Below are 14,719 nucleotides of genomic sequence, written 5' to 3' on the forward strand. Positions count from 1 at the left end.
GCAAAGTAGGTTTTGCTTTGTTACCTTTTTTTTTTAGCTTTGTTATCTTGAAAGATTTTAATGGAATATGTTATGAGATTTTTAAATAAAATAAATTTAACATTTTTGTAACATGAAGTTTCACCCCTAGCCCCTTTCAGCTGTTTTTTGGGTTGTTCAAGATAGAAATCTTGGTTTCATCTTTGCCCATTTCTCTGCTACTTGGTTTTAATCCATGATGACTGTCTTTTTTTGCCTCTTTCTGTATACATTGAGATCCCTGCCAAGTGTTACTGCTTGCTCTGCTGTCTCCCTAGCCTTAGCCACTCCTGTTGCTCTGTTGGATACTGTCCTGTCCACAGCTTTTCTGTTTCGTCTTTCCCACCTTCAGCTCTTCTCATCCAACATCCAAATGGCATTTTTAAAGTTTATTTATTTCAAGTGAACAGATTTCCTATGCGCAGTTTTAAGAACATAATGATGTTTCCCACCCTTCTCCCTCCCTCCTTTCTTAATTTTTGAGATGACATATTTTCAGTTTGCTTTACCATCACAAGCTTAACCCTCCACTAAATATAGAGTTCAACAAGTAAGTAAGTAGAAAAACAAATTTCTTAGGAATACATACAAGGGGTATAAACGATGATCAAATAGTATTTTTACGCCAAATTGGGTCCCAACTGCTTAAAACCTGTATGACCGCCCCTGAGAATCGAAGTCCTAGTCCTTCCTGTCGTTTGCAAGGTTTTCCTGGTCTGCCTCATTGTTCTCATCTTCTTGGACCTTGTTCCTCTTGTAAGTTGTAATGATGTTTCATGTGTATGTCTTGGGGACAGAAAGGTGGTACATTAGTAGGATGCCCTACAGGGCCTGAGGCAGCATTTATTTGGTAATCAAGACATTTCTGCAGGGAACCATTGATATTCACAAGAAGCAAAAGTTAAAGACCAAATATCCACAGGTAGTTTAGATCAGGGTTTATTGCTAGATGAGTTCTGGTGTCAATTTCAGCAAAATCCCATGTATCGGGAGCTTCTGGGGTTTTAGATCTGCAGATGAAGCCTTGTGGAGTTTTGCTTTTCTCCTCTCTCTTGTTATAGGCGTGATCTTCTGGGCAGGGCTTCTGTCCGTGATCCTGCTCTTCCTGGAGTGCCATTCCATGGTTGTACGTTTAAATCTTTCATTCACTTTCCTGGCTGAGCTTCCTGTCATGTTAGCTACTTAGTTTTCCTCCATACTTCCGTCACCATCTGATAATGGAGTAAATTTTACTTCCTTTCTCTTTGTTCTGTTCTCCCTACTAAAATGCAGCCTCTGTGAGGCTCCTTGGCTATCCTTCGTTCACAGCTGTGTCTTCAGTGTGTTTACAGATAGGTATATGAAAATCTTTGTTGTATGACTGGATTTTCCCGGTTCAGGGTCTTTGGATCTAAATAATTGGAATTTATTGTGGCATTTTTTTTTTTTTGTTCCTGTGACCTCTTTTATTTGAGTTATTTTAATAATAGGTAATGTGTCATTACTTTAAAACTTTATCTTGCAGATTCTTGTAAAGGTATCTTTAGGTGTAGTTTTATAAGTTGACTGTTTTTGCTGCATGTGTTGCATACTTGGGTAAAACTTTAAATTTACTAGGTAGCATTTAAAGATATAGGTTTAAGAAACTCTGTTCTTCCAATTGTGATATTTCATCAAGTTATTCCTTTACTACCTAGAGCTACTTAAGGAGTTTCTATATTGAAAGAATTAATATGCTTTGTGCTTTTATGCATTATGTATACCTTGTGGTAAAAGTACTTTGTTCCAGGCAATGAATTATGTCAGATAAGGGGGTAGGTCTTGACCTTATAATTTTATAGGTGTGCAGTATTGATTGGGAAAGAATCTCCTTTTGTAATAGTTTCTCCTTAGTGAGCTTAACTGCCTTTATTAAACTGTTTCTATTTTTTGTAACAATTTCTAATTGTGTAGTTTATAGGCAAGCAATAAACAGCAAGATGTTTGAGGTGGATATGAAAATTGCTGCCATGCATGTAAAAAGAAAGCAACTCCATCAACTGCTACCTAATCATGTGCTTCAGAAAAAGAAAAAGGTAAATTTAGAAAGTACTTATGAAAGCAGTACTAGCTCAGTGTGTGTGTGCATCCAGCCTGTGAGCATTTCAGAACTCAGGCTCAGTTAACACATGTGTTTGAAACAGATGAAAGCATTTTAAAAAGTCTCTGAATCAGTTTTCTTGAACACACTTCCTTCAGACTTAAGAAAGAGGCCCGTGAGAGGTGATGCTGTATGTACCTACTTTGTATACACTCATAGTCTCTTTTAAAAGCCTTTTATTAACACAGTATCCAGTATCCACATCAGTGTCTGGTTTCCTTTAAGTTAATTTATCAAAATTCACTGAGGTAATAGGTGAAAGAGTAAATTATGTAAGTTGCTTTTTCTGTTAGTGACAATGACTTTTTTTTGCTTAGACATAGGAAAATATCCATATATTAATTCACAATTAAATGGTGTATGAAGGAGATTCCCACTAGAAGTTACCAAAGTTGAGAGTTTGCAGTACATTTGGTGTTAATACTTTTTGAGGGGGTGGTGAGGGGCTAGCTTAGAGCCATTTTCCTTATTTGAATTTTTATTGTGGACATATGGAATTTTAGTGCAAAATGACAATTTTTTTTCTCTAAGTGGTTTGAAGAATAGATGTCTTCTTCCTATAATTGAATACCTTATGGCATGCAGCAGTGAAAATAAGTTAATTAGAACTGCACATACTAATATTTTGAGTAGAGATAAAATGCAGATGAATATATACCATTTGATGCTTTTATATAAAAAATTTAAAACTTGCAAAACAGTACATTTAGGAGAGAATATGAAATAAAAGTATATATTATGTTAGAGAATGGTGACCACTGTTTTGAGGATAATGGTTATGTGGGGCTGGAGTTGGGAAAAGAATGAAATTTACATACAAAGGGCTTCAGCATTATAATATCTTGTTTCTCAAAAACATAGAAAATATTATGGTAGGAAATAAGGTTAGGCAAAATGAGACTGCTTGGTTCAAATTCAGGCTCTACTGATTGCTAACTGTAACTCTTAGACAAGTTGTGTATCAGACATCTGGTTCTTGATTGATGTCATGACTGAAAAATTGGAATAATAATTTCACCTATCAAGTATTTCATGAGGTTTAAATGAGTCCATGCATACGAAGGGTGGTTTAGACTAATGCCGGCACACATTAATGCTCATTTATGTATCACCATCATCATTATGACTTCTATGGGTATGTAGATTAATTTTGCAGGGTCTAAAATAAAATTATTAAGGACTTAAATATGATGTTCTTTAGGAAGTGATTTTTTTCTTTAGGGATCCCTGAATTAACAAAGTAATCCAGAAAGTACCAAAAATGTATCAGTCTTTTCTCAAGCAGTTTTACTTAACAGCAAATACATAGCATAAAAATTTATCAAGCAGTGGGGCTGGTGCTGTGGCTGCCACTTGCAGTGCTGGCATCAAGTCCTGGCTGTTCCATTTCTGATCCAGCTCTCTTCTGTGGTCTGGATAAGCAGTGGAAGATGGCCCGACTCCTTGGGCCCCTGTACCTGCATGGGAGACTTGGAAGAAGCTCCAGGCTCCTGGCTCCGGTTCGGCACAGTTCCAGCCATTGTAGCCATCTGGGAAGTGAACCAGCGGTTTAAAGACCTCTCTTTCTCTGCCTCTGCCTCTCTTGAAACTCTGCCTTTCAAATAAATAAATAAATCTTTAAAAATAATTTATCAAGCAATTTTATTTTTAAACAAAAACATTATACAAACATTTATCTTCTAAGTGCCTTTTGATGTGATATTGTTAGTGGATTAAAGCAGTTCTACTTAAGCATAAATTTATTATGTATAGAAATATGTTAACATTTTGTGTTTTTTGAAGTTAGTATAAGTAGAATGCGTTCTTTAACACCTAGTTGTTTGTCTAATTAAAGCAGTTACTTATAACTTATTAGATTTTTCCATAATTCTAGATTCATATTGACTTTTAAACTCTTACTGTTTACATGACAGACTTAATACTTGGCACAGCTGTCATATAGTTAAGTAAATTTTTATACAGTATGTTTTTTTATTTTATTATTTTTTAAGGCTTTATTTATTTTTTTGAAAGAGTTAGAGGCAGAGGCAGGGAGAAGGCGGTCTTTTATCCGCCAATTCCCTCCCCAGATGACCGCAACAGCTTTGGCTGGGCCGATCTGAAGCCAGGAGCTTCTTCTGGGTCTCCTGTGTGGGTGCAGGGGCCAAAGGGCTTGGGCCATCTTCCACTGTTTCCCCAGGGCGCAGCAGAGAGCTGGATCAGAAGTGGAGCAGCCGGGTCTCGAACCGGCGTCCATATAGAATGCCAGCACTGCAGCCAGCAGCTTTACCCACTATGCCACAGCACCAGCTCCCAGTTTATTTTTACTCTTTTTTTAAAAGAGGGTAATGTTTTTCTAGACCCTATCTAGAAAATAAAGAGAAAATTAAAAATGTATTATTAAATAAAAATCTATCCAATGAAGTAACTACATTTTCATCTGATAACTCTTTTAACATTGTGGGGTTTTTTTTCTACACAGACTATTCTTCAGTGTATATTAACACATACTATGTGCGTTTTTATTTATATATTTTAAAAATTGATTTACTTATTTGGAAGAGTAACAGAGAAAGTGAGACACAGAGAGATATCTTATCCACTGATTCACTCCCCAGATAGCTTCAGTGGTCAGTGCTAGACCAGGCTGAAGGCAGAAGCCAGGAGCCAGGAGCATCATCAGGATCTCCCACATGGGTAGCAGGGCCCCGACACTTGGGCCATCTTCTGCTGCTTTTCCTAGGCCCTTAACAGGGAACTGGTTTGGAAGTGGAGTAGCTGGTACGTGAACTAGTGCCATATATTGCTGGCGGCACAGGTGGCGGCTTTTCATGCTGTGTCACAATGCTGGACCCTATTTTTATCTTTAAAAATTATTTATTTGAGAAAGAGATCTTCATCTACTGGTTGACTTCCAAAATGCCTGCAGCAGCCAGGCTGGGCCAGGCCAAAGGCAGGGTCCCATAAATCAGTCCAGATCTCCAACATGGGTGGCAGGTCCCCAAGTAATTGAGTCATCATGTGCTGCCTCCCAGGCTAATCCATTTTGCAGGAAGCAGAAATTAGAGGAGGTACTGGGGGGCTGGCACCGTGGCACAGAGGGTTAACGCCCTGACCTGAAGCGCTGGTATCCTATATGGGCACTGGTTCAAGACCCAACTGCTCCACTTCCGATCCAGCTCTCTGCTGTGGCCTGGGAAAGCAGTAGAAGATGGCCCAAGTGCTTGGGCTCTTGAACCCACATGGGAGACCTGGAGGAAGCTCTTGGCTCCTGGCTTCATATCTGCGGAGCTCCGGCCGTTGCGGCCAACTGGGGAGTGAACTGTTGGATGGAAGACTTTCTCTCTCTCTCTCTCTCTCTCTCTCTCTCTCTCTCTCTCTGCCTCTCCTCTCTCTTTGTGTAACTCTGACTTTCAAATAAATGTATCTTAAAAAAAAAAGAGGTACTGGGACTTGAACCCAGGCATTGTGATACGGGATGTGAGTGCCCCAAGATTTTTTGACAAAACTTTAATGTGTGAACTGTCTTATTTTATGCCTGGTATAGCCAAATTATATTTTTGGTGATTGCTCAATATTCATTCTATGGCTTTTGTATGATCAAATTTTTTTCTGTTGATATCATTTATAGATTATTTTCAAAGTTTTGGTAAAGTAACACTTGTTTTTATAGGCAACAAGTGTCTAGGAGTCTAAACCCATGAATGTTTTTATTGGACTCTTTTTAATAACTTTCTTTTATTTACTACTATTTGCAAAGCACTGTACTAGTTTTTTTTCTATATTTAGTGTTCCAGCAACCCATAGGCATTGTGTCGTATAGAAGAAGTGGAATGGTTTAGAAACTTGCCTGAGGTCATGTACCATGAGTGGTGAATTGAATCTGGGTCTGATTGCAAGTAATGTGTTTTCTTTTCCTCTCTGTAGTATGCTCTTTGTTGTATTTTATTCGATAATTTTGATAGACTTTTTTTTAAAGATTTATTATTTATTTGAAAGTCAGAGTTGCACAGAGAGTGAAGGAGAGGCAGAGAGAGAGAGAAGAGGTCTTCCATCTGCTGGTTCACTCCCCAGTTGGCCGCAACTGCTGGAGCTGCGCTGATCCAAAGCCAGAAGCTTCTTCTGGGTCTCCCACACAGGTGCAGGGACCCAAGCACTTGGGCCATCTTCTACTGCTTACCCAGGCCATAGCAAAGAGCTGGATTGGAAGTGGAGCAGCCAGGACTCGAACCGGTGCCCATATGGGTTGCCGGAACTGCAGGCAGTGGCTTTACCCACTACGCCACAGCACTGGCCCCAGATAGACTGTTTATGATTATTTGGCTTTGAGGTCTTTTGAGACTAGATAGATACAGAGCCAAAGCAGATGAGCTTAATGGTGCTTTGTGTTCAGACCAACCAGTTAAAAACCTTCAAATTCACATATTACCCACAGCAGTGGTCTGTTCTTTCTTTTAAGATTTATTTATTTATTTATTTGAAAGGCAGAGAAAGGTTTTCCATTCATTGATTCACTCCCCAGATGGCCTCAATAGGGAGGCTAGGCTGAATACAGGAGCCAGGAACTGTTCTTCCAGGTCTCCCACCTGGGTGCAGAGGCCCAAGCAGTTGGGCCATCTCCTTCTGCTTTCTCAGGCCATTAGCAGGGAGCTGATTGGAAGTGGAATAACTGAGACTGAACCAGTGCCCACATGGGATGCCAGTGTCACAGGCAGCTGCTTTACCTGCTGTGCCACAATTGCAGCCCCTGGTTTGTTTCCTTATAGGTGTCTGGTCACCTGGTCAGGCAGGTAACTGTAGAATTGAATATAATTTACTTACTGACACTTTGTTCTCATGTCTGGTAGAAAAATAAGATTGGTAGCATCTTGGACTAGGAAAGTTACTCATTTAGAATATTTTGTTTTACAACTGACTGCATAAGCAAATATTATTCTCTCCTCTTTTCTACTGAATCTTATCTTCCCCATTTAATAAATTTTGATTTATGTATACAAGTGGCATCTCTGGTGCTAAGTCAGAGATGAGATAGCTTGTCATTTGGGGAACTGGAGAGTGGAACACACACGTACACCCATGGAGTGGATTTTGTCAACAACCTGAGTTACTTCCATTAAAATGTTTCTATAGGAAATGAACACTGAGGCTGAACCTATAAGAAAGATAAAGATGAAGGAATCAGTGTGATTTTTTTTTTTTAAGAGATTTAATTATTTGAAAACATGACAAAGGTAGGGACTGAGAAAGGGATCTTCCATCCTCTGGTTCACTTCCGAAGTGCTCGCAATAGCCAAAGCTAGGTCAAATGGAAGCCAGAAGCCAGGAACTCCATCCAGGTCTCCCAAGTGGGAGGCAAGGATCCAAGCACTTGGACCATCATCGAGGGAAGCTCAATTGAGTGGAGCAGTCGGGACTTGAATCGGGTGCTTGATAGGGTATGCAGGGATCCCAAATACTGGCTTAACCGACTGTGCAGCCACACCCCATCCCCAGGAATCAATTTAACATTACAAAACTTAAAACTTAATCACTATAGAAGTGAACTTTAGTCCCATAAAACTGTTCATAGGTTTTTGGTTTTCCTGCATTATTTATTTTGGAGCACTTTGATTTTTAAGAAGCAGGGCCAACATTAGGTTCTATACTGGGAAGTTAAAATTATTTCTGCTTTTATTTTCATATAATTTATACTACCAAATATACCATGTTAAAATCTTCAATTGCAGTAAGAGCACTAGAAATTTTGCTTCTGAGAGTCTCATTTATTGACAAATAATGATGAGTGGCAATGAGTTACACTTGGTAAAGTTTTTTGAAATGACTTAATTTTTTTAAAAGATTTTATTTATTTGAGAGGTAGAGTTACGGAGAGAGACAGGGAAAGAGGAAGAGAGAGGTCTTCCAACCACTGGTTCACTCCTCAAATGGCTGCAGCAACTAGAGCTGAGCCAGTCTGCAGCCAGGAGCTTCTTCTGGGTTTCCCACTTGGGTGCATGGGCCCAAACACTTGGGCCATCTCTTCTACTGCTTTCCCAGACCATCATCAGGGGGCTGGATTGGAAGTAGAGCAGCTGGGACCCAGACCGGCGCCCATATGGAATGCTGGCACCACAGGCAGAGGCTTAGCCCACTGTGCCACAGCACTGGACCTGAAATGACTTAATTTTTATCTTCATTGTAGGATAGTTAGAAATCTGTAAACAAAAATAATCACTTCTAATCTCACTAACTAAAGATTATCAGTTAATGTGATGTAAATTGTTGACTTTTTCTTGGATATTTGTGTGTGTGTGTTTATACTCCTGATTGAAGATTCATGGAATTTCATAGTACATTTCGATTTGCAGTGTCTTAGCAATCAGAGTGTATGTTTAATGTAGCATTCCTTCTTCCTTTTTTCCCTGCGTAAGAATTGTCAAGTTGAAGGCCTCTTTAGAAGCCTGGAAGTACATGACTCAAATTTTTACCTTTTACAATCAGCACGGCACTAATGATTTTCATCCTAGTGATTTATGCTTTTTAGTAGAAATCATAGAAGTTATATACAAAGTTTTCTTATTTCAAAGGTCTGGGTGACATAGATACATATATGTAATTAAATATTTTTTGGTTACAGCATTCAACAGAAGGTGTCAAATTGACAGCTCTGAATGACAGCAGCCTCGACTTGTCTATGGACAGTGATAACAGCATGTCTGTGCCTTCACCCACTAGTGCTATGAAGACCAGTCCATTGAACAGTTCTGGCAGCTCTCAGGGGTAAGGAAAAGGAAGGGAAGGGAAGCGGAGTGACAACATTGTTGGCCTCTGAAGTCAGCGATTTAGAATGTTATTTATATTCCATTTTCTGATTTTTTTAAGATAGCAATTTAACTCCTAGTTTTGGGGACATTTGTTTTAGGTTTTATCCTAATGAATATATTTGGAAAATTTGGGGACTGAGATGTCTCGATTGAAATATGAATGAGGCCGGCGCCGTGACTCACTTGGCTAATCCTCCTCCTGCAGCACTGGCACCCCAGGTTCTAGTCCCGGTTGGGGCGCCGGTTCTGTCCCGGTTGCTCCTCTTCCAGTCCAGCTCTCTGCTGTGGCCCGGGAAGGCAGTGGAGGATGGCCCAAGTGTTTGGGCCCTGCACCCGCATGGGAGACCAGGAGGAAGTACCTGGCTCCTGGCTTTGGATCGGCACAGCGCGCCGGCTATGTCGGCCATTTGGGGGGTGAACCAACAGAAAAAGGAAGACCTTTCTCTCTTTCTCTCTCTTACTGTCTAACTCTGCCTGTCAAAAAACAAAACAAAAAAAGAAATATGAATGAATGCTATCACTGTAATCCCTCCACATTTATATATTTAGAAATTATTGCTGCAGTAGATTATTTGGTGTGTTGAGGAGAACAGACTCAAAGAACAAAACCCACCTTTGTGTCCTAGAGCTGCTTACACTTGGAGCAGGGAGCGTATCTGTGAAAGCATTAGGGATTTTCTAAAGAAGGTAAAGATGTAGCTGGGTGGTTTTAGTTAGGGAATTCCTGTTTTTGAACTCCGTATCCCATTATAAACATTTAAAGCAGCTTTCAAATTTTTATTATGAAAGAAAGATGGCATATTTTTGTCTGTGGTGGTAAAAATCAGAACATAGTAATGTTGTATTTATATTTGATTACTGAACATGTTTATGTTGGATCCTTCTAGAATTCCATGTATCTACTACCATATTTTCAAAGGGCGCTATTTACAGAGACTTATGGGGTACTTGTAGTATTTTCCAATGTGGTGGTTATACTGATCACTTTCTAAATGAATGGATGCTTAAAAATTTGAGCACTTTTATGAATATGTGGTGTAGTTTAACTTTTTAAAAAATTTTTAATATTTGGGTTAGCAGTGTCTAACCCAATGGCAAAGATGTAGTTTGAGGATTGGAGGAGTTTACTTTTCTTCTTCTTGGACTTTCCGTGTGTGGTGTGTTTTTAAGTTAATCAAGCACAAGCTGGACTTCAGGCCTCACTGTGTCCTGTGTTTCTTCCAGTTTTGAAAATAGTTCTTAGATGTTGAGCATTAACTTTTACATGTTTGTTTTGTGTTTCATTGGTTGTTTGCTTGTTTTCTGAAGAAGACATTTTAGATAAGGAGTTTTCCCCTTGTTTGCGTTGAGTTGGTGCGTGTGTGTGTGTGTGTGTGTGTATATATATATATATATATAAAATGTGTAGTCATGCTATGCAATTTTGCAAGTTTAGTGTTGAAATTTAATTTCTTCACAACTAATATAAAATAACAAAGTCTTTTGGATTTTAAGTATAGCATTGTGTGTTTGACAAATGCTCTTTATAATTAGACACTGTGCTAGCTATTTCAGGTTTTCTCGTGCATCTGCGGCTTTGGCTGGCGTTTGTTATTCGATCATTAAATGCTTGTGTAATGCCAGGGCTCTCTTCAGGTCTCATTATCGCATCCTGATGGTGTCTCCACTCACCTTCAGTACTAGTGAGCGCCCCCCTCACACTTTCAGAGCATGAGGTGTAGCTGAAGGAGTAGAGGACCAGAAGACTTTGTGCTTTAGTTTTCCTTTCAGGAGATGAAAACTCGATCTTAATTTAGATGCAAATATGTAGGATATATTTTAGATAGAAAAGTTGAAGAGTTAGGAGAATAAAGGAATTTGAGTTTCTTGAGGTGATAGGAGGTATAGGGATCTAGAACATGAAAAAGGGATTGGGCTTTGGTTATGATAAGTGGAGGGGAGAAGAGGTTAATGAAAGAAGGAGGTGCAGCTTTTTTATATATTTATCTCAAAATTTGGAATACGTCCTGGCTGCTGGCTGTCTTTGTCTGTGAAGTAGGAAGTAAAGTTGGCTGAGTTTGGCATGTGAAATGGAAGGAAAAGGGGAAGTTTTTTCAGGGGTGGGGAAGGAGCTTTAGAAAACATTTCTAGAGTGAAATATTACAGTATCCCTGAAACGTAGAGTCATGGCCATTTGGCCCATTTGTAGATGGACTTCTAGGTTTTTATGTACCCTTGGACTTTGTATGCATAAAATTATTTCTATGTCTCAGACTACTTTTCCATAATTTTTTATAGAATTTTGTTCTGTCCCAAACCAGTTGTCTCTTATCCCGAATCAATTAAGAAAAGGTCTTTCAGAGCCATTATCAGATGAAGTCAGTAGTTGAAAGGTATAGGAAATGGAAATTAAGAAATTGTTCACTGAAGATCAGTGATGTTAAAGTACTGAGTTTTATTTCATACTTCTTATTTTTTTGTTTTTTTTTAAAGTTAATTTTTGTTCTTTTTAGCAGAAACAGTCCTGCTCCAGCTGTGACAGCAGCATCTGTGACCAACACACAGGCTACTGAAGTTTCTGTGCCACAAGTAAATTCCAGTGAAAGCTCAGGGGGTAAGGAAATTGGTTTGATAGGTTTGACCATTCTTGCTTTTATAATTGGTATTAACCTTCATTGTGAAAAATGGGTTTGTTGATTAATTCTGTAGTTTGAAATCAATTTTTTGATGCCATTTTATTATTTGCATGTGAAGTTATTTGTGAAATTAAATTTAGAGAAATAAAAGCTTGCAATTTAATGTTGATATTCTTTTGATTTGTACATGTTCATATTTTTACTGCTTAGGTACATCGAGTGAAAGCATTCCTCAAACTGCCACACAACCAGCCATTTCTCCACCACCAAAGCCTACAGTCTCCAGAGTTGTTTCCTCAACACGTCTGGTAAACCCACCACCTAGACATTCAGGAAGTGCACCAACAAAAGTACCTAATCCTATAGCAGGAGTCAAGAGGACATCCTCCCCTCATAAAGAAGAGAGTCCCAAGAAAACCAAAACAGAAGAGGTATATATATGCCAAATATGTTGGTTAGCCGTGGCTGTGCCACTTTGCCTATTTTCAAATCCAGTGGAACAAAGTCTGTTGAGCCAGAATGTAGCAGGATCAAGGAGGAGCGTTTTCGGGAAGTTTGTGAGTGAGTCTGCTGCTGTTAGTGCCATAAGTGCTTTCACCTCTCCTGCTCTCCTGAGTAGCTACCTCTTCTGTAGAATTGGGCTTCTCTTTGAAACTTCTTTGCAGTGTAGTCTGTGACTCAGTTTAGCTCAGAAATGCATGTGATCTTGATTTATTATTCTCTAATGCTGGTGCCTTTTATTTGTACCGATTCTTTGATGGGCTCCTTTGGACAAGTTTTGGCCTCCGTGATCCAGCTGTAGTTGTGGGGCTTTTGTACTGTACTTGGATTCTAGGATCACTAAGTCCCAAAGGTTCTCAGAGAATTCTTCCTGAAGGACTCCGCAAGATTGCAAAATCATATTAACTCAGGGGTCTGTCTGCAGGGAACTTCTAGCAGTACGTTCACTTTTTATAATTAAGTAGGCTTGTCTTGTCACAATTTCAAAATAGTTTTAGGAAAACCATTAAAAACATATGTTGATTTGGTGTGAAATAGAAATAGTCTTGTTACACAGTTTGATCTTTCTGTAGTTATTCTCATGTTGTTTTCTTGCTAGTGGGACATTCACCTTTGCCCCAGAAATCAGTCTAAAAGCAACAATTTCATTGTGATTTTTGGCTGATAATTTATTAGGAACTTATCATTACACAAAAATTCTTTAGATCAGGGAGAAAAAATCCAGGATTCTCATGGAGTCTGTAGTCTTGATCAATTCTGGTGAAATTATGCCTCTTAATCTGTTTTTTAGTTTATTTTAAAGGCTTTTATTTTATTTCTTTTGTAAATAGTCAATATTAACTAAAAATGAATAAGCTGATGAATTTTTTTAGTCTTAAATGAGAATGAAAAATGAGTGTAGTGTGTCACACCATGCAAGATGTGTTCTGAAAACCCATCTGTATCTGGGACTACCTAAGAAGGTGTTTGTCATTCTTGGTTGTGTGTCAGAATTGTTCTCTTACATTTTAGGGTCTCTTTCAGATAGACTGAGTCAGCGTCCTCTCAGGGGTTAGGCCTGAGAATCTTCTGAAAAGCCGCAACCTAGGAGTGTACTGCTTTTAGTGTACATTAGACATTCTGCCTACTGATTGTTCCAGGTTAGCAGAGCATTTCAGTGTTCACGTTTCTCTCTAACACAGGCAGGCATATGTAATTGTAACTCTAAATATTTGGTTTCTTTAATAAATGGGACCCTGAGAGCGCTAAGTAAATATATACCAGCACAGTGTTTTTAATTTTGTTTTCACTTACCTTAGTAGAATGGTAGTCATGTTTCTTATCTGGTTTAAAGAAGGAATAGAAATATATTTAGTATGGAAAATTAAAAATGTATATGAAAGTAAAGAACGTCACTTAATGTTTCTCTGTATCCATGACACAGCTTCAGTGATACTGAACTCTCAGCCAGTCTCTGTAGCCTTGATTCTGTCAGCCTCTTCCATCTCCTGTAGATTATTCAGTAGCAAGATCCAGACATCGTATCATTTCATCAGAGTTCTTAAAGTCATGTGCCTATAAAAGAAAATATAAATGAGCCAAAATCAGCCCACCAATAAAAATAATTTATTAACGTCATCAAATATCTTGCGAGTGCTAGTCCTGATTGACTCATTGACTTTTTAAAATTGTCTGTCTGTTTAGATATGCAACTGAAAAAGATCCCTGCACTGTAATTGTTTGATGTGTCTTCAGTATCCTACATGGGGGAGAACCTTTTTTTCTGCCCTGGGCCATTTGGGTATTTATTACATCATTAACAGGCCATACGAAATTATCAACTTAAAAATAAACGTATACATTTATTGAATATTGTGTCCTACCTGTGGTTGCCATGGCAGCATCAAACAGAATGATTTCATGTGCCCCATATGGTCCTGCCGGATGGTTCCCACCACTACATACATCCCCCCACCCCTTTTTTTTTCTTTTTCTTTTTCTTTTTCTTTTTCTTTCTTTCTTTTTTTTTCTTTTTGACCTTGCAGTCTTTTTGTTTTGTGATTTCAGTCTGGATTTTGCTTATTCCATCTGCATGGAGTTGATTTACAGACATAGACTTTGAAGGTGGAAAGGGGATGTTAGGTTATTTTATAGGCTAATCTCACTTCCTAGTTGCATTTGCAGTTATAAAAACTATTGTAGTGAGAGGCAGTATTTGAACTCAGACCTGAAACTCTTGGTGCTTGTTATATAAGTACTCTGCTTTTGAATTCCCTCCTTAACTGAATCTTTTGGTCTCTGCTAATGAATACTTGATATTAGAAAAAATTCACTCAATAATACACTAACCTGCCTGTAGACAAGAGTTTTTAGATAACATGGTATTTTAGTTTTGTTTACTGTTCTTCATAACTTAATTTTCAAATACATATAAATGATAATAAAATAGAATAAAATGATAATAAAAATAGAAAACATTTGCTCTGTCTCCTGAATTATATGGCTAAATTAAGCTATATATTTTTAAGGCTTTAGTCTATGGAAAATTTCAAACATGTACAAAAGAGTAATGCAGTGTCCTTGTTTGTATCAGCCAGCTTCAGCGTTTAATAACCATGGTCCGTCCTGTTTGATTTGCACACTCATTCCTTCCCTGCTGTGTGGAGCAAGCTCGAGGCATGTCCTTTCCAGCGCAGATACTTCTG

General features: G+C 38.5%; 1 protein-coding gene across 19 annotated transcripts in view; it reads left to right on the top strand.

The window, feature by feature from the left end:
• The window catches only part of PAPOLA (poly(A) polymerase alpha), a 63,213-nt gene that overhangs the window by 41,777 nt on the left and 6,717 nt on the right, over window positions 1-14,719 (top strand). For 10 of the 19 annotated variants that reach the window (XM_070065625.2, XM_089322828.1, XM_089322820.1 and 7 more), the window contains 4 exons: window positions 1,951-2,072; window positions 8,733-8,875; window positions 11,412-11,512; window positions 11,745-11,965. In XM_070065625.2, the coding sequence (XP_069921726.1) occupies window positions 1,951-2,072; window positions 8,733-8,875; window positions 11,412-11,512; window positions 11,745-11,965 (587 nt within the window). The remainder of the gene's footprint in view (window positions 1-1,950; window positions 2,073-8,732; window positions 8,876-11,411; window positions 11,513-11,744; window positions 11,966-14,719) is intronic. The other 9 variants (XM_089322826.1, XM_089322830.1, XM_089322821.1 and 6 more) reach the window with 1 other exon arrangement.

This window comes from Oryctolagus cuniculus, chromosome 20 (assembly GCF_051225735.1).
Source record: "Oryctolagus cuniculus isolate XC-2025 breed Fujian yellow rabbit chromosome 20, ASM5122573v1, whole genome shotgun sequence".
NCBI lineage: Eukaryota > Metazoa > Chordata > Mammalia > Lagomorpha > Leporidae > Oryctolagus > Oryctolagus cuniculus.